We start from the raw sequence: 24,729 nt of genomic DNA, 5'->3' as shown, positions 1-24,729 counted from the left end.
ATGACTGAATCAGTGATGGTCAACCGATTCACCACCACAGCAGAGCATAGCCCTATTCTCTTCTCACGTCTCACTGGACAGTGGACACACACAAAAATGCTACCTGTCTGCCTCTGTTTTTAAAGGAGAACAGATCGATTAAAAAGGGTTCTTTGGTTAAAAACATTAAGGGAAATCATTATCTTCAGACAGCTGCCTGTCTCTGTCTCAAACTTGTCCTCTTGTACTTAACCTGAACTGGAATTGACCTCAACCACTAGTTTTAAGGTGAGTTGTATTGCTGCTGTGTTCAATGATGTCTAACAGATGACTTTCCACTAGCCTAACTTATTTCATCTAGCCTAATAAACTGCATGCTTTCCCGAGTCATACTGGGAGGACCACACAATGTCATTGTGTGACTCCAGATTTACTTCGATATGATGGTTATTATATCAATATTTGCGCATAAAGGGGTTTCCACCGCCATTTCTCGATCATTAATTGTACCGACACAAAACGAAAAGTTTACCTGATGTTGCCATCAGACCTGTTGTGACATTATATTTTATCTGACATGTGCACTGCATGGCCAAAAGTATGTGGACACCTGCTTGTCGCAAAATCATGGCCTCTGTAGCTCAGCTGGTAGAGCATGGCGCTTGTAAAGCCAAGGTAGTGGGTTCGAACCCCGGGACCACCCATACACAAAAAAAATGTATGCACGCATGACTGTAAGTCGCTTTGGATAAAAGCGTCTGCTAAATGGCATATTATTATTATTAATATGGAGTTGGTCCATACAGAAATGGTTTGTCGAGATCGGTGTGGAAGAACTTGACTGGCCTGCACAGAGCCCTGACCTCAACCCCATCGAGCATCTTTAGAGATCAATTGGAATGCCGACTGCGAGCCAGGTTTTATCGTCCAACATCAGTGCCCGACCTCACTAATGCTCTTGTGGCTGAATGGAATCAAGTCCCCGCAGCAATGTTCCAACATCTAATGGAAAGCCTTCCCAGAAGAGTGGAGGCTGTTATAGCAGCAAAGGCGGGCACAAACTCCATATTAATGCCCATAATTTTGGAATTAAATGTTCGACTAACAGGTGTCCACATACTTTTGGTCATGTAGTGTAACATTGAAAACTGCAAACATTTCTCTCCACCCTATGGCAAAATGTGTAGAATTGCAGGAAATTAACTCTTAATTTCCTGCAACAAAAGTTTGCTTAGGGCCCCCAACAGGCTAGGACCTGGGTATGGATGTGGGTACGCAGACCCACAAACCACTGCAGCCCCTCATGATTCATTACGATTTTGTGGCCCCTACCCCCATCAAAGTTGCCCATCCCTAAACTAGGGAATATGGTGCCATTTGGGAGGTACCGTGAATGTCTTCAGGGTGGAAAGCGGCTGAGATGAGATAGGGAACAGACAGCAGTCTCATTGCATTCCCATCGTGTTGCCAGGCAAAGAGTCAGGCACGGACGGTGTGTGAATCAGGCACGCTGTGTGAACATCACACTTTCAATCTCAGTATCACACAACAACATAACACAGTCTCCTGCTGATGCTGCTGCCAGGGTTTCCTCCTCTGTGGCAGAGAGCGAGACAGTCGCCAGACAGAAGGGCTTCTCGGTAACAAACCATACATACAGTGCCTAGCCTCATACATGTTCTCACACACATCATTCAGGTTTTAGCCTACATGATACGTTAATGATAACGTTTGTATCCTGCACTCCACATTGCAAATGCCTTTTTCAATGAATTTGAACATGTTCCAATGAAATGTTCATATTTTAGTCAATCAAATAGCAAATAGAATTTCCCACCTCCATATCATTAACATAGTTCTATGATTAACCCAAGATATTTACTTTCTCCTATCTCTCCTCACTACCAGTGTAATTTTGTGCCAGACCCGGCCAGGTCATGGCCTGTCCAGGACATTAGTGTGAAGATTGATCATACCGCAGCCCATGGTCGCCAAAGGCTGGCTTCCTCATCGAAAATATAATCTTATGAAATCAATAATCTGCTTGGCTGGGATAATTGTTGGAGAATGAGAAAGGAAAGACATGGCGCTGTCCGAAATGGCACCCTATTCCTATAGTGCACTACATTTGTCCTGTGTAGCTCAGTTGGTAGAGCATGGCGCTTGCAACGCCAGGGTTGTGGGTTCGATTCCCACGGGGGACCAGTATTAAAAAATAAATAATGTATGCACTCTCTTAACTGTAAGTCGCTCTGGATAAGAGTGTCTGCTAAATGACTAAAATGTAAATGTACAAATTTGACCAGGGCCCAAGTGGCTTTGGTCAAAGTAGTGCATTATGTAGAGAATAGGATCCTGTTTCGGAAGCAGCCGCTGGCTGGCTGCAGGAGGATGTAACAGATGGGTCTCCACTCCAGGCCAGCACAAGGTATTTTCTATCCCCCATAGGTGCAGCCCTGCCTGGCTCGTCCAGGCGTCAGCATCCCCTCTCTGTGTCCATGTGCCAGAGATTAAAGCTATTTTTGTGTGTCTTCTCCCAACAGAAAGAGCTGTGCAACATGATTCTGGACTGCTGTGCCCAACAGAGGACCTATGAGAAGTTCTTTGGTCTTCTAGCGGGGGTAAGCAGACCAAATAATATATTTATACATGTTTTATTATATGAAATATAACCTAAATATATATTTCATAGTAGCGGCATGTAGCCAAGCGGTAAAGAGTGTTGGGTCAGTAACCAAAAGGTTGCTGGTTCGAATCCCCGAGCCGACTAGGTGACATGAAAAATCTGTCAATGCACTTAACCCCAATTGCTCCTGTAAGTTGATCTGAATAAGAGCGTCTGCTAAATGACTAAAATGTAATAATACTTTTTTATCCCCGAGACATTTTTCATGTAGTTGAAGTCTGTTTATGTTGCATGGGGAAAATGGGAATTTCATCATCCTTGAAATTACATTTGTTCGTAAGCTTTCAGTACAGTTCATTAATGTGGCCTTTTACACTCGCCTTCAAGAGCACTAAGTTAAAAACAACTTTATTATATGATCCACTAACATTTTGAACTTTGACTGTGTTATTTTCTCAGAGGTTTTGTCTGCTGAAGAAGGACTACATGGAGAGTTTTGAGGCCATCTTCATGGAGCAGTATGAAACCATCCATCGCCTAGAGACCAATAAACTGAGGAACGTTGCCAGAATGTTCGCCCATCTCCTGTACACAGACTCAGTCCCGTGGAGTGTACGTATTGTTGCTCTCTACGGCGCCCTATTCCCTATATAGTGCACTTCTGACCAGAACCCTATGGGCCCTGGTCAAAAGTAGTGCGCTACATAGGGAATAGGATGTCATTTCAACCGCCCCTAACATCTCTAACCCATTACCCCTGTCTCATGGCATACATAATGCATCCTCTCTTCCATCTAGGGCTGACCCCAATTAGTCGACTAGTTGATTGTTTGGTCGACCAAGCTTTTTTTTTTTTGTCGACCAATAGCAACAAAAAAAAAGCTTATGGCACACGAGACACCTGTCTGATTCGCGCCCATCTCAGTGAACTAATCCATTGCGGAGGCTGAGACTAATCCATTGCGGAGGATACGTGGATGGCAGAGTCCAAGAAGGGGAGTGTGGCTAAAATGCATAATGCAAGTCTCTCCAATGCGCTCTCCCGCCAATTTGTGCACATTAATTGTTTCATAACTTCATTGTGTGAATTGTTTGCCTTGATTTAGTGTCTATCAATTCTCCACTATATATATCACCAGTAGTAGCCTACATTTACCGTTAATTTCTAATCTACAATGTTTGTTTGGTTATGGTAATTTCTGTTAATGCAATCAGTTTGTTGTTATTCCAGTCTTACCGTTCTCATTGTCAGAGTGGACACGTCGTTTGCAGAGCGCACAACCTATGCTACACTTGTGAGAAACAAGTTTTGGTTTATTTCATTCAATTTCAGAGTTTTGTCAATTTAGTCATTGTCTTTTGTTTGGAGCGTCAATGTTGAGTAAGGATGGGCACCTGATTAAGCGTAGAAGTAGACCAATAGGCTACCTGGCCTGCATGCAAATGTAGGCATATAAATGTGCCCATTTGGGGATCTGATAGTATTTCTGATTGGCTTAACACACAACCACTAATGAGCTGTAGAGCTTTTCAAAGTAATTTTTTCTTCACCTCAAACAGCAAGCAAAGTCTGTTTTTACATCCATTGAGAATGACAATAGTTCCTCAATGTATTTGGAAGATCTTTCCAGCTCTCTGCCTTTCGATAACCACTCGGCGTGAAAGGGAAAAATGTCATGCTCTGATCCAGTGGAAACTTCTTAAAATAGGTATACCTGATGAGCTCTTTTCCCTTGCGGAAAATAGCCTACAGCTGTGTCTGTCTCGAGCTCACTGGCACGGCTGGACCCAAGTTGATAGTTGATACAATGTTTCAAGTTCGTTGCAGACAGGCCATGCGTAGCCAATGTGATTTATAGAATATTTATTTTTATCCGGATATTTTTTCTATCTGCATGCTGCAATATTTTTTATTTGTTGGCTTTATGTAGGCTATTTTTACATAGTTGGCAATGACAATAGATGTAACTTATTAGGTTTATCATTTTCATTTAGATAAAAAAAATGTTTGCCACATGACAATGCTTTTGAGATACGAAGACATTATTATAAATTAAATTAAACTGTTCCACGAAAATGTGCAAATGAAAACCATAACTGGCACGCAGATCGGTATACATTTTAAGTTAAATTGACATGTAACATGAGAAAGGTTGCAGACTCCTCGTGTAGCATATTACCGGCAACTTCAGGAGAGTAATGACAGAATCTGCGAAAGCCATCAGGAGCGGGAGGAGGATGGGCAGGTTAAGGGTTTTCTCTTCTGGTTATCTTGATCTCTGGCTCCCTCTTGAGTCATTTGTCTTATTTCATCAAACCGCATCAGACAAGCATATAGTTGATTTGATTAAAACACATAAGATATGTCTATTTGGAAAAATACACGTTTAAAACTTTCAGCCAATCGATTGGTCGAAAGAACAGGCGACTTTCGGTCAGCCAAGATTTATTTTTGTCAGGGACAGCCATCCCATAATTACATTGTAGAATGTATTACAGCATCAATATGGCTTTAAATGTTATTGATTCATCTAGCGTTGGGCATTAAGGAAACGTGGTTGGTGATTGATTTTCCTTTCAACAGCTACTAATCTAGTTACACCGTCTGTGTCTGTTTTACTCTCTCAGGTGCTGGAATGTATTAAAGTCAGTGAGGACACCACCACCTCATCCAGTCGAATCTTCGTCAAGATCTTGTTCCAGGAGCTCTGTGCCTACATGGGGCTTCCCAGGCTCAATGAACGACTCAAGGATATGTACGCCAATCTAGTCTTTTCATGTTCCACTGTAAACTAATATATCACCTGAGGATTATGATTTGTAGTCTGGCTCTGCTATTCTTTATTGCCTCTGAAAGGATAAATGACGGGGTTTTTTCTGCATGGGATTGTCTCATCTGCTCTTTTCTGTATCTTCCAGGACACTGCAGCCCTTCTTTGAGGGTCTTTTTCCTCGTGACAACCCCAGAAACACCAGATTCGCCATTAATTTCTTCACCTCCATCGGCCTGGGTGGACTTACGTAAGTGCCTCCATCCTAATAATATGATAGTACGTGCCACCTAGCAGATGCTTTCATCCAAAGCGATAGCACAATGAGTGCATACATTTTATGTATGTTTGTGATCTACAGGAGGATGCTGAGGGGAGGAAAGCTCATAATAATGGCCGGAAAGGAGTGAATGAAATGGCATCAAACTCATGGACACCATGTGTTAGATGTATTTGATACCATTCGACTCATTCCGCTCCAGCCATTACTAGGGCACTATCAAATCTGATACGGAGAACGCAGACGGAATCATGAAATCCAGACAACAAAACTGAATTCAACAATATCCAGAAATGTATTGAACTTAGTAGGGAATCAACTAAATGTATTGAAAGATAAAACTGATTTCATAGGGCCCTACATTACCACCAGCTCGTCCACCCTAATTAAGGTGCCACCAACCTACTGTGTTGTGATCCCTGCGGGATTTGAACCCACAACCTTGGCATCTAATGTAACAGGCTGGCTTATTGAATCACCAGCCTCCTGTGATCTCCTGCCAGTGTCATAATATCCACTCTCTCGCTCCTTCCCTCTCCTTCTCGTTCATTCTCTCTCTCATCCGCTCTCTCTCTCCTCTTCATTACCACAGGGATGAGCTCCGTGAGCATCTAAAGAACGCCCCCAAGATTATCATGACCCAGAACCAGGAAGTGGAGTCGTCAGACACCGACTCATCCTCTTCCTCCTCTGACTCGTCCTCCTCAGACAGTGACAGCAGCGACAGTGACAGCTCTGACTCCTCCAGTGACTCCTCCTCCTCATCCAGCAGCAGCTCAGGTACAGTCATTTTACCACCCCTACAGTCCCTTACTGTAGCCTGGTCCCAGAGCTGTTTGTTATACTGTATCTACTTTGGTCATTGTCAGCACAAACAGCACTTAAACAGATCTGGGACCAGGCTACCCTCACTAGGCTTTTTATTGAAACACTTAGGTAGTTGCAATCAATTTACAACCCAGCCCTCTTTTAATCAGCAATGTCTGAATTATTTCTGAGGAATTCAAAGTGCTAGTCCTTTAATTTGCCCTTTTAATAGTTTCGTATTTTATTAACTGTCTGCCCTCCACATTCACCTCTACCTAATTATAATGCCTGTGTTGTGTCCGCGGAGGTCCTGGTCCCTGATGTGAGGGTGGCCCAGCCTGTTGCTCGTGTGTGTGTGCGCCCAGGTCATGAGTCATCGCTTGCCTCACCTTTAGGAATGTCACGGTGTTGTACTCTGCCCTCTCTCTCAGCACGCTAATTATTTTTAATTGACCAGCTCTATTGAAGTAAAACTTGTGTGTTTTGAAGGACTTCGCTGTTTCCCTGGAAAATGCCTCTCCCCACGTCACATAATATAAAAATGCCATTTAGCAGAGGTTTATATCCAAAGCCACTAGTGCGTGCATGTTTAGGCAACCTCTTGTTTGATTGTGTCATCAGGGACATTAAGATGGCTTTTCGTGTCAGTCCCTTGCTGATGACATGCAACCACTGCCAACCAAGGACCAGGCTGTATTCACTCAATTCACTCAATATTCAGTCAATTAAAGAAAAATGTGTGTCAGAGCAAAACTTGAGATGTCCTATTTGAGAAGAGAGCAGCGATTGTCCTGGAGAAACAGATGTTCTCTGCACAATCACTGCTTTCACACCAAATCAATAGTTCTGAAATGACCTCCTTGCAATAAAATGTCCAATAGCACTGAAATGTCTGTCCAACAGCACAAAACATTTCCTTGATAGCACTGAAATGTCCAATGGCACTGAAATGTCCTCTGAGCTTCAGTTGGTTCTCAATTGTTCTGAACATGATATCAAGCCTGTGTGAGATCCTAGAGGTGTTTCCTGCTGTGACGTTGATGTGGCTATTTACCATTAATCCAGTGTGTTTGTATCTATGCAAATATCTATGCAAAACATGGACGCAAAGACAGTCCCTGCAGTGGCCACACACACACACACAAACACACACACACACACACAAATACACCCTCCCTGCAGTCAGTGCTCTGGCAGTCTGGTGACTGGTGTGGTGTTGGGTGCCCCTGGCCTGCTCTCTGTAGGGTAGGGCACCTGCTAAAAGCACAGTCTGTCATCGCCACACATCATCTGCACACACAGGTGTGTCCCAAATGGCACCCTATTTCCTATTTAGTGCACTATTTTTGACCAGGGCCCATAGGGCTCTGGTCAAAATAAGTGCACTATATTTGGAATATGGTGCCATTTGGGATGCAGCCACAGCCTAAGCCCTCGCATCACATGGGATAGCTCAGTCCACTCATATGGAATGTCAAAACTGACGGTCATTGGGTGACCTTTAAAAAAAAAAAAGGTATATGTCGTCTCGCTCTCTATGGGATAGCAATGTGGTGTACTGTTTGCATGCTTCTGGATTTATTTAGGATCTTTGCTTATGTTTTACAGATATCGGATCAAAATCTGGATATATCTCGAGTCTCTAAGACATATATTTACTGTTTTACAGATTCCGATTCGAGGCGTAAGAAGAGCAAGGGCCAGAGCAAAAATAAGAAGAGTGACAAAGACAAGAAGTCCAAGGCTTCTTCCAAAAATACTTCCTCCAGTCAAAAGTCACCTCTGGAGGAACGACACAATAAGAGTCTAAGAAACGAGAACCGTCGCCGTGATGACAGCAGTAGCGATGAGGAGGCGGCGGAGCGTGGTGGGAGGAGACCAGAGCCTGAGGACCACCACAAATCTTCTCGCCACCGGGGTCGAGAAGAAGACGCTCCGCCACCCACGTACGAGAGACCCGACCGTGCTAACCGTGGGGGGCACAAAGACGAGGACCAGCCTCGTGGCAGGCCTGGCAGAGACTACGAGGACAGGGACAGACAGCCAGAGTCCCGCAGGCACAACAGGGACGATGAGGGGAAATACGATGGGAAACACCAAGCCCCCCAGGTTGACCGGGCAGACCGTGACAGAGTCAGACGCCGCAGCCCTGAGAAAGAGAAGGAACCAGCCAGCGACAGAAACCGAGAGAGGTCAAAGTCACGGGAGAAGAGCAGCCGCAAGGAGAAGGACATGGATTTCTCCAGGGACTCATACAGGAACGGGGTGGAGCAGCAGCCGGAGAGGGCAGAGCGGGCGGACAAGGAGAACAGGGAGAACCGGCATCACTCTGACAGACACAGAGAACCCAGGAGAAACGAGGAACGGAGCAGGGATAGCTCCCCACGTAGACGGAGATAGCCGGATGGACGTTACTCGAAAGGGAAAAGTAGTAGGCTTACGTTCCAATGCCCATACTAGCATACTACTTAGAGTACGTGTCCAGTACTTCATTCTAAGTAGTGTGCTAGTGTGAATGTTGAACAGAGCCTACGTTGGAGTCATGATAGTCATGCTGTGTTCATAAGCCAGCTGTAAATTGGACTCATCCATCTCATTCTCTGCCATTGTCTGTGCCTCTCAATGTATACATTTTATGCATAGCCTTTAAAATGTATGTTTTATATTGCCCAATGAAATGTCTTAGAAATGGTTCAGCAGTTGTATTCGAGTACAGAGCTCTGCTTGCAGAAGTAGTGTATATATGAATGTTTCTTTCTGTTGGTTTTATCAATGTAAGACTGGTAATGTCAAGAAAGCTTGTGAGAAGTTTGCATTTTGATGCAACCTATTTTGTGTTAGTGCAACCATTATTTTTTTTAAATGATAAAATAAATAAATACGACAAAACATTAACCTTTCAACTGTTCAATTCTAATTGATGTATTACTAAATATATACAGTATACTGAACATTTTTGCACTATATTGACACAGGTTGGAGGGGAGCACACCAGAGCAACGGATGGCAGTGTACTTATAATAATTTTGCAGATGCTTTTATCCAAAGCGACTTAGTCATGCGTGCATACCTTTTACGTATGGATGGCCCCAGTGGGAATCCAATCCATGACCCTTGGTGTTTCAAGTGCCATGCTCTACTGACTGAGCCACACATTGTCCACTTAAAAGCAGTGGGTGCCGTCTAACCCTAACGCCTCTGATTAAAGAACATCAGCCAGTTCATGAAATTGTAGAATCACTGCCATTTTTCAACACCCAGCAGGTGTCAATCCACAAAGGATCAGTTCTTATCAAATCTGACATGTTGAACAACACACTTGCAAGAATGAATTCAAGACCCTGTCATTATCACCCATAGTATACATACAATATGCATGCTGCTTACATAATTTACATACATCTTCACACTGATCTCCAGATAGATCTTACCTTATTTGACCTTCAGCATTCTCCCCAAGGGTATACTGTATGTATCAAAACGCACACCACAGGGTTCCATGAAAACTGGGTCTTTTTTTTTGTGTTGTGACCAATAGAATGGAAGACTGCTTCCGTTGGGATGGAATACAGAACTCTGGGAAATGACTGGAATTAACTGATGTCTGTCTGTCAGTAGAATCCTGTCTAGTGGATGAGGAGAGGGGATAGGGGGCAGATTCAAGCTTTGCTTTAAGATGTAACTGAAAAGTAGAAGCAGAATAGAAACGATAACATCAGCATAGGCTACATATTCTGCTAAAAAGGACCAGCACTGTTAATATTTTATTGACTCATTTGGTTGGTTCTGTGCTAGGAAGGAAGACCACCATGCCAATGTTTTGGTTTTCATACGATGTTAAATTCTTTATAATTACCAGTGTCCCTCAATTTTATTTTTCCTGCTCAATATATTCCTTTTCAACTATTGGATTCCAAGAGAAGAATAGGGTTAATTTCAACCGTCTTATGATTAATACAAACGGTTAAGAATTCATAGAGAACAATATACAAGAGTTTCCCATACTGCAGAATATAGTGCCTGGTAGAGTCTCAGTGGGTTGTCTTGAAGGAATCCGTGGCTCTTTCTCAGTTAATCTTTCCTTGAATCCTTGCATCGGTCCTCCTTCTCAGAATGCATTGCAAAAGAAGATCTGATAGGAGGGACCTTAGAACTCATCCAATAAGTTTGAAAAAGATGCAAGGAGATAGGATGCGAGGAATGGTAGAAAAACTAATTGAGATAGAACCACGCTTTTCCATTATCAGTTGCACTCGGATAAGACACAGAACGGTCTCTTTTGGGGGAATTCCAATCCGAGTTAAGCATGCGTAAATGGAATGTAATTCCCGTTTGGGGTGGAGGTGTGTCTACAGATACACCATATTCTGACCTTAATTTAATTTCCTCATAATTCCACCACCTTTACGCTTGATGAAACGATGAATAAGGATGAGCAACCTCGGTTCCAAGTGGAACAACATTTACTTTATTTTTTTGATAGAAATTGGGTTGTAACCAAAATTATTTTCCAATCATTTTGTTCTTAACTGAACCATTTATATTTTTTGTTCCATTCCACTGTTCTGACCAGCAAAATAAAGTTCTGAACTGGTTCAATCCCCCAAAAAGTACAGGTTTATATCGTTTATGTCTGTTCCTTTTTAACAGAAAATTAATTTCTGTTAGACATTTCTGTTGCTGAAAAAAATTATTGCAGCTTGCTATGGAGCGGGTAAATATTTAATCTGTATAGGAAAGTATTTAAGAGCAAATGGTTTAATCATACTGAAAGACAATCACACACTGTGCTACCAGTAACGGTGAGTGGGTAAAATCACTGGGGAAACCAATCACGCTTGTAATGTCATCAGTAGGCTATGATAACTTATGCTTCAGAGGGGAGGGGCAAGTAAGCCTACATACTACGGTTGAATATTTTCCGGAAGTGTAATTCTAAAGCATATAAATAGGCCTTTATCTGGATTTGAGATTTGATAAAAAATTCAAGCCTGACGCTACCTGAGCCTGATGAGCCATACATTAAATACATTTTATAAGCCCTACATTAGATATTTTATGAGCCCAAAAAAGCCAAAATGATTGTGCTGTTATCCAATACATTTGTGCATTCTGAAAGTATTCAGACCCCTTGATTTTTTTCCACATTTTGTTCCATTACAGCCTTATTCTAAAATGGACTAAATTGTTTTTCCCCCTCATCAATCTACACACAATAATGACAAAGCAAAAACAGGTTTTTAGAAATGTTTGCAAATTTAGATTTAAAACCCCCCCCCGGATATATGACATTTACATAAGTATTCAGACCCTTTATTCAGTACTTTGTTGAAGCACCTTTGGCAGCGATTACAGCCTTGAGTCTTCTTGGGTATGACACTACAAGCTTGGCACACCTGTATTTGGTTTCTCCCATTCTTCTCTGCAGATCCTCTCAAGCTCTGTCAGGTTGGATGGGGAGCATCGCTGCACAGCTATTTTCAGGTCTCTCCTGATGTTAGATCGGGTTCAAGTCCGGGCTCTGGCTGGGCCGCTCAAGGACATTCAGAGACTTGTCCCAAAGCCACTCCTGTGTTGTCTTGGCTGTGTGCTTAGGGTCGTTGTCCTGTTGGAAAGTGAACCTTCGCCCCAGTCTGAGGTCCTGAGCGCTCTGGAGCAGGTTTTCATCAAGGATCTCTACATTGCTCCGTTCATCTTTCCCTCGATCCTGACTAGTCTCCCAGTCCCTGCCGCTGAAAAACATCCCCACACCGTGATGCTGCCACCACCATGCTTCACCTCCCGAGTGGCGCAGTGGTCTAAGGCACTGCATCGCAGTGCTAGCTGTGCCACTAGAGATCCTGGTTCGAATCCAGGCTCTGTCGTAGCCGGCCGCGACCGGGAGACCCATGGGGCGGTGCACAATTGGCCCAGCGTCGTCCAGGGTAGGGGAGGGAATGGCCGGCAGGGGATGTAGCTCAGTTGGTAGAGCATGGCGTTTGCAACGCCAGGGTTGTGGGTTCGATAAAATAATGTATGTGCTAACTGTAAGTCGCTCTGGATAAGAGCGTCTGCTAAATGACTAAAATGTAAAATGTAAATGTAAGGATGGTGCAAGGTTTATTCCAGACGTGACGCTTGGCATTCAGGCCAAAGAGTTTAATCTTGGTTTCATCAGACCAGAGAATCTCCTTTAGATGCCTTTTGGCAAACTCCCAAGCGGGATGTCATGTGCCTTTTACTGAGGAATGGCTTCTGTCTGGCCACTACCATAAAGGCCTGATTGGTGGAGTGCTGCAGAGATGGTTGTCCTTCTGGAAGGTTCTCCCATCTCCACAGAGGAACTCTGGAGCTCTGTCAGAGTGACCATCAGGTTCTTGGTCACCTCCCTGACCAAGGCCCTTCTCCTCCGATTGCTCAGTTTGGCCGGGCGGCCAGCTCTAGGAAGGGTCTTGGTGGTTCCAAACTTCTTCCATTTAAGAATGATGGAGGCCACTGTGTTGTTGGGGACCTTCAATGCTGCAGAAATGTTTTGGTACCTTTCCCCACATCTGTGCCTCGACACAATCCTGTCTCACAGCTCTGCGGACAATTCCTTCGACGGACAATTCCTTCGACAGGTGTGTGCCTTTCCAAATAATGTACAATCAATTGAATTTACCACAGGTGGACTCCAATCAAGTTGTAGAAACATCTCAAGGATGATCAATGGAAACAGGATGCACCTGAGCTCAATTTCGAGTCTCATAGCAAAGGGTCTGAATACTTATGTAACTTAGGTATTTCTGTTTTTTATTTTTAATACGTTTGCAAACATTTCTAAAAACCTATTTTCGCTTTGTCATTATGGGGTATTGTGTGTAGATTGATGAGGGAAAACATAATTTCATCAATTTTAGAATTAGGCTGTAACATGACAAAATATGGAAAAAGGTATACTTTCTGAATGCACTGCATATGATATATAGGCTACTGCACATTACGCACAACATAAAAACATAAAAGCCCATAGATGTAGCTACCTATATGCTCTCTAGGGTAAATTAAAGAAACAAGCTCCAGTAGACTATTCTTTTTTTAGTGTGAACTGTATTGTATTATACTGTATTATATGGACTGGAATTACGCACCTCCGTCAAATCATAAAGTTGGGAGAGGACATGCAATTCTGGTGCAGCACAAGCGGCCTACAGAGTTACAGGTATAGGCTAGCGAATTAGATTTACATTTTGAAATACTGAATAATAAGGCCTATTTGTATAATTAGTAGGCTGACTCATTTTTATGATATTTCCCATAATTTCATAGCCTACCACTTCTTTCTCTCTCTATTGTTGCTTCATTCCTTCCTTGCTTTCAGCAGTTAAATGAAATACGTTTTGTTGTCCGTATCTTCATCATTCTAATGATATGCTTGCATAATATAGGACTAGAATTAGATGCAGTCGGCTTTCACTTCTCTTCACGAAGATTGAATGTTTATGGGTCTGAATAAATAACTGCTATAGCCTTCCGCAATCGCGCGTTCGATCTTCTTTTAAACTACCCGTTAGTTACATTGGCTTCTGTATTTAACATTCAGCAAACAAGAGCTTGCATCCCTCTTCGAATAGTCTATTGGTATAAGAAATGTATACCCAAAAATGTCCAGCAAGCTATTTTAGTCTAACTTTTCTTGCATGGGACTCCAAGAGCTAAGGAGAGAGGCCAGCAGAGCACAGAACAGGTTTGTGCGTATTGCGCAAGAGACAGAGGCTATAAGTTAAAAGCTTATTATGCATAACCCATCATTCATTAGCTAAATATAAGGATAATACTACATTGAATTTATTACCTGAAAGCGGTAGGCTAGGATGTCTATATACAGTGGGGGAAAAAAGTATTTAGTCAGCCACCAATTGTGCAAGTTCTCCCACTTAAAAAGATGAGAGAGGCCTGTAATTTTCATCATAGGTACACGTCAACTATGACAGACAAATTTAGAAGAAAAAAAATCCAGAAAATCACATTGTAGGATTTTTTATGAATTTATTTGCAAATTATGGTGGAAAATAAGTATTTGGTCACCTACAAACAAGCAAGATTTCTGGCTCTCACAGACCTGTAACTTCTTCTTTAAGAGGCTCCTCTGTCCTCCACTCGTTACCTGTATTAATGGCACCTGTTTGAACTTGTTATCAGTATAAAAGACACCTGTCCACAACCTCAAACTGTCACACTCCAAACTCCACTATGGCCAAGACCAAAAAGCTGTCAAAGGACACCAGAAAAAAAATGTGTAGACCTGCACCAGGCTGGGAAGACTGAATCTGCAATAGGTAAGCAGCTTGGTTTGAAGAAATCAACTGTGGGAGCAATTATTAGGAAATGGAAGACATACAAGACCACTGATAATCTCCCTCGATCTGGGGCTCCACGCAAGATCTCACCCTGTGGGGTCAAAATGATCACAAGAACGGTGAGCAAAAATCCCAGAACCACACAGGGGGACCTAGTGAATGACCTGCAGAGAGCTGGGACCAAAGTAACAAAGCCTACCATCAGTAACACACTACGCCGCCAGGGACTCAAATCCTGCTTAAGCCAGTACATGTCCAGGCCCGTCTGAAGTTTGCTAGAGTGCATTTGGATGATCCAGAAGAGGATTGGGAGAATGTCATATGGTCAGATGAAACCAAAATATAACTTTTTGGTAAAAACTCAACTCGTCGTGTTTGGAGGACAAAGAATGCTGAGTTGCATCCAAAGAACACCATACCTACTGTGAAGCATGGGGGTGGAAACATCATGCTTTGGGGCTGTTTTTCTGCAAAGGGACCAGGACAACTGATCCGTGTAAAGGAAAGAATGAATGGGGCCATGTATCGTGAGATTTTGAGTGAAAATCTCCTTCCATCAGCAAGGGCATTGAAGATGAAACGTGGCTGGGTCTTTCAGCATGACAATGATCCCAAACACACCGCCCGGGCAACGAAGGAGTGGCTTCGTAAGAAGCATTTCAAGGTCCTGGAGTGGCCTAGCCAGTCTCCAGATCTCAACCCCATAGAAAATCTTTGGAGGGAGTTGAATGTCTGTGTTGCCCAGCGACAGCCCCAAAACATCACTGCTCTAGAGGAGATCTGCATGGAGGAATGGGCCAAAATACCAGCAACAGTGTGTGAAAACCTTGTGAAGACTTACAGAAAACGTTTGACCTGTGTCATTGCCAACAAAGGGTATATAACAAAGTATTGAGAAACTTTTGTTATTGACCAAATACTTATTTTCCACCATAATTTGCAAATAAATTCATTAAAAATCCTACAATGTGATTTTCTGAGAAAAAAAATTCTCATTTTGTCTGTCATAGTTGACGTGTACCTATGATGAAAATTACAGGCCTCTCTCATCTTTTTAAGTGGGAGAACTTGCACAATTGGTGGCTGACTAAATACTTTTTTCCCCCACTGTATATGCCTATATCAATCTTGAACAGGATTATCTATTTTGGATGCAATTTGAATGGAATTGAGAAAGACTGCAAGAGTGCTCGCGCGTGCACTGATTTAAAGCAATGATATTCAAGTGATCGGCTGTTTTAAAACTTCAGCTGCAAGAAAAAAAGATATATCTTTACAATTGAAAAATAAGGTGACCCCCAAAAGCCAGATGGAGATGGGTAAATTAGACGCGCATTCGGTCTTTATATTACTGTAGCATAGGCTATGCTGCAGCAAATGTAGGCCTACCTGTCACAAGAAAAAAAGTTACCATGATGAGATGATAGGTCTACATGCATTGTGAACTGTGCTTCAATCTGAGATGGGCTGTCTGTCCCCACCCTGAGCGTTGATGATTGATCATGCAGATAGCAGAGAGAAGGCCATAGAGAAGCCAGATTTAGAGATGGCATATAATTTAACAAGCCAGAGAAGTTCAATTTCACATCATGCTGTTCGTATAAATGATTTGTTCTAATTTACCAGTTTCTCACAATTATTTATACTGGGAAAAGGGAGTGGTTTTGGGCGGTAAATCTCGGTAACCGGGTTCCTGCCATTCAGTCTACACACACCCAGACCCACTGGCAAAGATTTCTGCTGACAGGCAGACTGACACTCTGCAATACGTTTCTGAGTGACAGAGTGAGGGCTTTGCATAGGTGCTTTGTTGCTGGAAAAAAATGCTTGGAACGTAAAATAACATTATTAACCGGTTCCCATGCTTTTAAAATAAGGGTTCTGTTCCAGAACAGCATAGATCACTTTCGTTTCTGGTTTGGATTCTGTTCCTCAAATAACTTAGTTATTTTCTGGTTTTCTGTTCTGTTACCTGAAAATGGTACCAACCCTTGATATAAATATCACCATTCTCCATGTACTCTCATTTACTAATTGATAAGAGGCTGAGCTATTAATAAGAGCTAAGTAAATTAGTAAGCAGTTTGGATAAAGGGATTGTAAATATAAATGACAATTGTTTAAGATCTATTTTACCTTGTGATCGCTGGTGACAAATGTGAAACCAGTAATACGGCAGCAAACTAAAGCATATCAACATATCACCTTTTCCACAGTGAAGTTTATGAAATTCTGGCCGTATAACCTGCAGGGATGAAATTTGGAAACCCAAGCTATAGGCCTCTGTAGCCATGTGCAAATGACAGTATAGCTCCAAACCTACCGAGTTTATTTATGATTTCTACAATGTTTTAATAATATGCCTGGACTTCTCACTATTCTCTTACAATTTGTATCGTGTTAAATATTGCCACTATCGGTAGCCACTGTCAGTTATACCCACATACATTTATAACTGTCACTTTAGTGTTAGTATCCTTACATTTTGCATCATTCCATGACATTGTTAGTTTACCTTTCTTTCCTCTGTCACGTTCGTGTGGTTGTTCCTGAGGATCGCTAGCAATAGTGGATAAAATTACAAGTATTACAAGTTGTACAATAATTTCAATGAACACCAAGAAAAAATATTTTGGCCAGCAAGTGGGAGGATTTTCAGTGGTTGAATTACATTTATTCAGCATGCACAAGGAAACCATGCTTGCAAAGCCCGTTACACACCTACATAAGGGAAGTCTGAATACCAACTATTGAGAAGTGCGTAGGAAAGGCGTACATTTCCTAAGTCTGAATCGGACCGTATGTCTGTAGAAGTGAATGGAAGTAAAGTGAAGTGGCACCAGTATTTGAGAGGAATGTAGCACCTCTGTGATGGGAGGTATTTTTAGATGCAGGGGTTTTAGACGCAGGCTACAGCTTTTCACACTTTTTCTAATTTGTCTCTTGGAGGATGTGCTGGAGATAAGATTGTAGCTCAACTAACTTTGCAACAATCAGGCATCTGTTTGATGTTTTAGGCACAAGATGTGTACAATGTACTGTATATGGCATGGGTAACGTGCAGTGTATGTATTGTGTAGATGTCAATTGTGCCATGTACACTGCAGTGGAGGCTGCTGAGAGGAGAACGGCTCATAATAATGGCTGGAACGGAGCAAATGGAATGGCATCAAACACATGGAAACCACGTGTTTGACGTATGTGATACCATTCCACCCATTCCGCTCCAGCCATTACCACGAGCCCATCCTCCCCAATTAAGTTGCCACCAACTTCCTGTGGTACAGCAGTACTGTGCCTAAGACAATATCCCCCCTTAGGGACATTAACATTGATCCTATTTAACCCTTCAGAACACGTAACATTATAACAACAACAGATGTTAGTTAGTTTGACAAGTGTTAACAGTGTGCCCTAAAGGATATACTGTATGTGATATCTATACACTGATAATGAGACTATACATCAAGCACGCCATCAGTGTGATGATTTCCCCTGGGCCATACACAGGATGGGTTTACAGTACATTCCCTGCCTCTACTATGCTGAAGTGTCTCACTGAAGAATGCCTCTACTGTAGGCTAGGTAGAACTAGGGATGTGTGGATGGATGTAGCCTAATGAACCATTTTACTGGAGCAGTGTGCAATTTCATGTACATTTACTGGTGTCCCACTGAATAATGTTTCTCTCTGTACTGTAGGTAGGGAAGGGATGCATTTGAAGATGGATGCATGTAACTATCGTACCGGTCCGGAACAGTTAGTACATGTGCAAATTTTATTCTAGATTATTTTATTTTTTTACCCAAATCATGCTGAATAGGTGGTGTTCCAGTAAAGAATGCCTCTAGTTTCTATTGTAGATGGCCTACTACTACAGATTAATTTGTGAATGTCAGTATTCTAACTATTTTACTGGAACAGTTACTAAGTGTGTGCATTTTAATGTGGCTTTACTCATGAATACATTTTAATCCAGAGAAGGAGAGGGTGTAGAACCACCTAGCTAACTCGACCACAGGATGTTTATGAGAGGAGAGGAAGTCCTCAGTGTGTGGGTTGTGTTCTGAACCCTGCATTTAACTTCTAAAATTGTAGATTTACAGGATGACCAACACTATAGCATGCAATTAAGTCTCATCTCCCAAGAGATTGTTAATATTGATTTTATTATTTTGAGTATTAAAATATAGATAACAACTTTACGCATTAAGCATGTTTATTATAGTAAACACCAGCGGTTAATGTCAGTGTATGTTTATTTTTATTTTTTATTTTCTAAATAAAACTGAGGGGGAAAAAACACTGGGGGGTTTTCAGAGCAGCAAGACTCAAGGAAGACTGAGAGTAATGGTAGCCTAATGTAGGCCATAGCCTACTGAGCGGGCTCAGGTAGTTCTGCTACTGCTGCCTCTAAAGGCCCCGGGATGAGCATGCGTGAAGGTTTTCTGGTCAAAGCAGAGCAAGCCCATGCAGCTCATCGCAGTCAAACATTCTGAGCGCGAGTCAGTGGAGAAGGCATTTGGAACAACCGGCAAGAACAAAACGAAGACGGTTTTACTTTCCTGACATCCAAGGGTATCTACAGGTAATGCAATACACTGCAAGACGTGAGTTATTATGAAATGGATTTGAGCGGATTTCCTCATCATTTCACACCGAACCATTTGCAAGGTAAATAGATGGAGTCAACGGGACGTTCCCACTTTAATGAACTCCTTTATTTTTTTCACAGAAATAATAGACATAAGGCATTATGCTTTCATTTTACGCGAAGTTTAGTCTGTTTTTGGAAGCAATTTTCTTAGGTAAAAGTTATCTGGAAGTTTAATTGCAATGAAAGTGTTATTCTGTGTCTTCAGAATTTGAAATCGCGCTTGACTGCTCTGTGATGCGAGATTGTTATGTCAGCTGAGCATCGTCTTGCATAGTTTATTCTTCTATTTTGCGGACCAGTAATGCACGTGTTATTAATTTGTCTTGGCTCTTGCACACATGCCACTTGTTAGGAAATAAATCCATAGCTTCGTGTCAAGTAATGTCATATAATTTCCTTGGTGGCTAAATAGGACATGCATTTAATCCAAAGAAAAATACATCTCTCCATATAATTATTAGGTTTTAGGTTCTATTTCTGAGTCCGATACAGTGATAGTTTTCAGGCTGGTCATTCCACCTTGATTGTAGGCAATGAGTAAGATTGAAGAAATTAATTAACACATCCAGAGGAAAAGACTGATAGTAGGCTAACGGTTTCGCTTTGTGCAGCCTAGTGATAATGCTGTCAATGGGCTACAAGCTTTGTTGTCATGAGATAATCCTTTACAAATCCATTATTCCGACGTAAGGTCTTGTCTTTTGTTGTCTGTTAGGTATATGTGTTTTGTTTCAATGGAAGAACTGTTCTGCCTACAGTGCCCAGAATGCTGTTTGGTCATTTTAGAAACAGTGGATGATACTGCAGTCGGCAGCCACCAATGACTGTATCCACTTTTTTGACCTTGTCTGACATTGACATAATTTTTTTATACACATTTTACTGCGGGGTAGAGTTAAGTAACAACCATTATTCGCATATTTCTGTCTATTAGTAGACTCTTAGAGCAGAATGCTCATCTTTATTGACATGAGTTTTATGAAGTATCAAAATAATGTTTTCGATTTAGATGTGCTTACTAACTGCATTTACATATTTAACTTTTATTTTAACAGGGAGTCATGCTGAGACCAAGGTCTCTTTCACAGATGAGCACTGTATACACTTTATTATTACATTTTGCCATCAGAACAGCCTCAATTCAAGGCATGGACTCTACAAGGTGTCTAAAGTGTTCCACAGGGATGCTGGCCCATGTTTACTCCAATGCTTCGCACAGTTGTGTCAAGTTGGCTGGATGTCCTTTGGGTGGTGGACCATTCTTGATACACATGGGAAACTGTTGAGTGTGAAAAACCCAGCAGCATTGCAGTTCTTGACACAAACCGGTGCCCCCGGCACCTATTACCATACACATACACAATCCATGTCTCAATTGTCTCAAGGCTTAAAAATCATTTAACCTGTCTCCTCCCCTTCATCTACACTGATTGAAGTGGATTTAACAAGTGACATCAATAAGGGATGATACTGTAGCTTTCACCTGTATTCCCCTTGTCAGTAGTCTATGTCATGGAAAGAGCAGGTATTCTTAATGTTTTGTACACTTAGTGTACACTATACATATCAATATACACATCAACATTCACATAAATTGCCCTAGCTGCACCAGTTAATCCAACTTTAGTTTATCTTGAAAGGGGCAAAGCTAACAAATGAGCAACAACATCCTCTTCGAAAACACTTGTTGCAGCCACTACACACTTTTAACTAGCCTACAACAAAAGCTAGCTAGCTACTAGCTACACCTTGGTAAACCTACTGTTCGCTATTGTGCAGTGACCTGTCTGCCTTTCCATATTTTTTTTTTACAAGTTAAAATGTGATTGGTTGAGACAACGGTCACTCCAAAATTCTTCCCTAATACAGTTGAATGAGGGGATTTGATTATCTTGCACCGGGTGAAAAGTGATTGGAATTTGTTTCGGAACCGGTCTGTCTCTGGGTGTGAGCTAGGTGCCCCGTTCAAAGTCCACGGCGAAGTCGGCTCAAAACAAAAGTGACGTAGCCTAGGCTAGATTAAGCATGTGGAGTAATGAGTAGGATTATGTGTCTTCACATGCAAAAGTGAGTGCTTTTGATAAAGAAGCTTTATCTGCCTTCCCAATGAAAACTAGTTTGACCGAGTGGCGGAGATTATGGTTCGATTTGAGAAGGGTGCTCCTCCCTTACCTCTTTTTTTCCGTTCACGTCACGGGCCATAGACCGATGCACCAAGGCTCAGGTTAAAAGAACTCCCTCAATGGCAGATGCCTTCTATCTAGCTTCTGAGGGCTTTGCCAATGGTTGACTTAGCTGGCTATGTTTATCTACCCAGAGACCACCAAAGAAAAATCCTGATTGGATCTTCACAGTTAACCCTTTCCTTTCCAACACAAACTGAAGAGACTAAATCAGAATATCATTGAAAATAATAATGTAATTAGAATACCATTGAAATATTATTGAAAAGATTAAATAGAAATGAAAACAACATTTATATTTTAAAACTACAACAATTATTTTATAAATCCTTAGGGCTTCTCTGAAGGCGCAGAAGGCCCTCACGGTTCCCCACTGGGTATAGTTGATTTAATAATAACCTATTTTGATTGTAAAGAAATGGACTGGCTTTATTCAGTCACAAACGATCATGCCAATCTCATGAATTGACACTCCTTGTATCTATAACACTGCTTATGATCCCCAGCCCCATTCCTCAATTCCAAATCAAGTGGTGCGGGGCTGTCGTTGGACTGAAACAAACTCAGGGTTGATTAATCGCCATCTACAATAAAGTAATTAGCTATTATCACTGCAAACCTTGCTCCTGTGCAAACACTTAGGATAGGCCTGTGTGGTCCCTGTCCCTGTCCCTGTGACTGCTACTGTGTAGTGAAATGAGATAGCTTTTTAGGTGACTGGCAGACCTGGGTTAAAAATATATTTGAAATCTTTCAAATACTTTTTAGTGTTTGCTTTAAGTGCACTATATAGGGAATAGGGTGCCATTTGGGGTGCAGACTGTAATTAGTCCCATTCTGTCTGGTATGATTTATAGAGCCTCCATCTCAGTGTGAAGGTGATATATGGGATGCTGAAGCACTGAATGCACCCCAAATGGCACCCTATTCCCTTTATAGTGCACTAATTTTGACCAGAGCCCTATGGGCACTACATGGGGTGGGGTGCCATTTGGGACAGCCACTGTATCTCCTCCTCAGCCCTCCACCTGTCCTGTCCTGTAGCTATGGTTCTAATCATTCTCAGTTTATTGGAAGATAATTGTCTGCCATGTGATGGGGACACAATGACATTGACACTGTTGACAGTGATATGATGAGCCTTGTCTCGCAGCACAACACTACTGTTTCACACCCAGAGGGAGAAACTGATATCAATTCAATTTCAGTTCAATTTAAGGGCTTTATTGGCATGGGAAACGTATGTTAACATTGCCAAAGCAAGTGAAGTAGATAGTAAACAAAAGTGAAATAAACAATAAACATTACACTCAGAAGTTCCAAAAGAATAAAGACATTTCAAATGTCATATTATGTATATATACAGTGTTGAAATAATGTGCAAATAGTTAAAGTACAAATGGGAAAATAAATAAACATAAATATGGGTTTTATTTACAATGGTGTTTGTTCTTCACTGGTTGTCCTTTTCTTGTGGCAACTATCACAAATCTTGCTGCTGTGATTGCACACTGTGGTTTTTTGTGGGCAGTGTGCACATAGCCTGTCTTCTCTTGAGAGCCAGGTCTGCCTACGGCGGCCTTTCTCAATAGCAAGGCTATGCGCACTGAGTCTGTACATAGTCAAAGCTTTCCTTAAGTTTGGGTCAGTCACAGTGGTCAGGTATTCTGCCACTGTGTACTCTCTGTTTAGAGCCAAATAGCATTCTAGTTTGCTCTGTTTTATGGTTAATTCTTTCCAATGTGTCAAGTAATTATCTTCTCTATTTGTGTTGTTGTTGTTGTCCTGGGATATCACTGACACTTTCTAGCTATGATATGAATAAGTGATGCTGACTCTAATCAACTGTTCATTGGCATTTATGGATTATATCAGTCAATGCATTTGGTACATAATAAACAGTACATTACTTGCATTAACTAACAAGATGCAATATGTTTTCTTGTCAAGGTTACATAATTATATAAACTGTTTACAAAGTAGAATTAACTAAATTAATGAATTGTTATATATATGAAATATGCCAACACACCTCTCTCTCTCTCTCTCTCTCTCTCTCTCTCTCTCTCTCTCTCTCTCTCTCTCTCTCTCTCTCTCTCTCTCTCTCTCTCTTTCTCTCTCTGTCTCTTTCTTTATGTGAATACAGCAAATGTATTCACATTCCACATGTAGGCCTATTTCTACTTCTGGTGGAGCTGAGCCCAGGGACTGCCTCTCCTAAAGTGGGCAGGAATGGGGTAAAAAGTAATACATTGCCTCCACATCGCTACAGCGCGTCTCTACGGAGTTTAACAAATGATAACCGACCGCACCGTGCCCAGGAGACTGGGTCTGTGTCCCAAATAGCACCCTATTCCCTATCTATTATATCCCTATGTAATGAATATGGTGCCATTTGGGATGAAGCCTAGGATGGAGGGATGAAGAGATGGAGGGAAGGTCAGCTAGTTTCAGTAATTAGCAGGATGGAAGGTAGAGGAGAGGAAGAGGAGGAAGACTGATTTCTTTCTAAAAGGGTAATGAATCACATTGTGTCGTTCCTGACAGGACTAGGACGTGAGGTCCTAATTCAGGAGAAGAAGAAAGAGAAATGGAACACTGTCTGTCAGAGAACAACCAATATAGATTTTATGTGCAAAATCCATGCCGCAAACATTTATATGCCATTTAGTTGACTTACAGTACTGTGAGTGCATATATTTTTATATATACTGTATGTGACCCCAGCTGGAATTGAACCTAGGTCTATGCTCTTATTAACTGAACCACACAAGACCGCACGTTACTTATCTTTTTTTTTCTTCTTGCGTGTTTGTCTTAGTTACTACTTCCCAGTGATATAGTCGAGTCGCTAAACTTTTAGTCACTAAACTTTTAGTCCAAGTTGAGTCCCCTGTGCTCGAGTTCGAGTCCAAGTCCAAGTCCGAGTCACCAATGGTCGAGCAAAAAATAAATAATAATAATACAAAAAATACCTAGCGCCGGTAATATGGGTCATAACTTTTGAACGGTTAGGGCTAGAAACAATCTGTTTTCTCTGTAGAAAAGAGGGAGGCTTGTCAGAACCTGGCTATGGGATGCAATGGGGAAAGTGGGAGGGTTGAGCG

At 41.8% G+C, this 24,729-nt stretch overlaps 2 protein-coding genes across 2 annotated transcripts in view; both read left to right on the top strand.

Annotated features, from left to right (window-relative positions):
* LOC311144000 (pre-mRNA-splicing factor CWC22 homolog) overlaps positions 1 to 9,358 on the top strand; it is a 45,192-nt gene extending 35,834 nt beyond the window's left edge. Inside the window, exons 15-20 of the mRNA XM_084179912.1 lie at positions 2,523 to 2,600; positions 3,065 to 3,217; positions 5,234 to 5,361; positions 5,525 to 5,626; positions 6,249 to 6,436; positions 8,133 to 9,358. Of these exons, the coding sequence (XP_084036038.1) occupies positions 2,523 to 2,600; positions 3,065 to 3,217; positions 5,234 to 5,361; positions 5,525 to 5,626; positions 6,249 to 6,436; positions 8,133 to 8,863 (1,380 nt within the window). The 3' untranslated portion in view covers positions 8,864 to 9,358. The remainder of the gene's footprint in view (positions 1 to 2,522; positions 2,601 to 3,064; positions 3,218 to 5,233; positions 5,362 to 5,524; positions 5,627 to 6,248; positions 6,437 to 8,132) is intronic.
* A 10,049-nt stretch (positions 9,359 to 19,407) lies between these two features.
* The window catches only part of LOC311144005 (zinc finger protein 385B-like), a gene marked incomplete at both ends in the record, with an annotated part of 169,574 nt that continues 164,252 nt past the window's right edge, over positions 19,408 to 24,729 (top strand). The window contains one exon of the mRNA XM_084179918.1: positions 19,408 to 19,456. Coding sequence (XP_084036044.1) covers positions 19,408 to 19,456 — 49 coding nt within the window. The remainder of the gene's footprint in view (positions 19,457 to 24,729) is intronic.

Source organism: Coregonus lavaretus (assembly GCF_964263955.1).
Source record: "Coregonus lavaretus genome assembly, chromosome: 16".
NCBI lineage: Eukaryota > Metazoa > Chordata > Actinopteri > Salmoniformes > Salmonidae > Coregonus > Coregonus lavaretus.
Note: the sequence above shows the minus strand (reverse complement) of the source record. Positions and strands in the feature narration are given on the sequence as shown.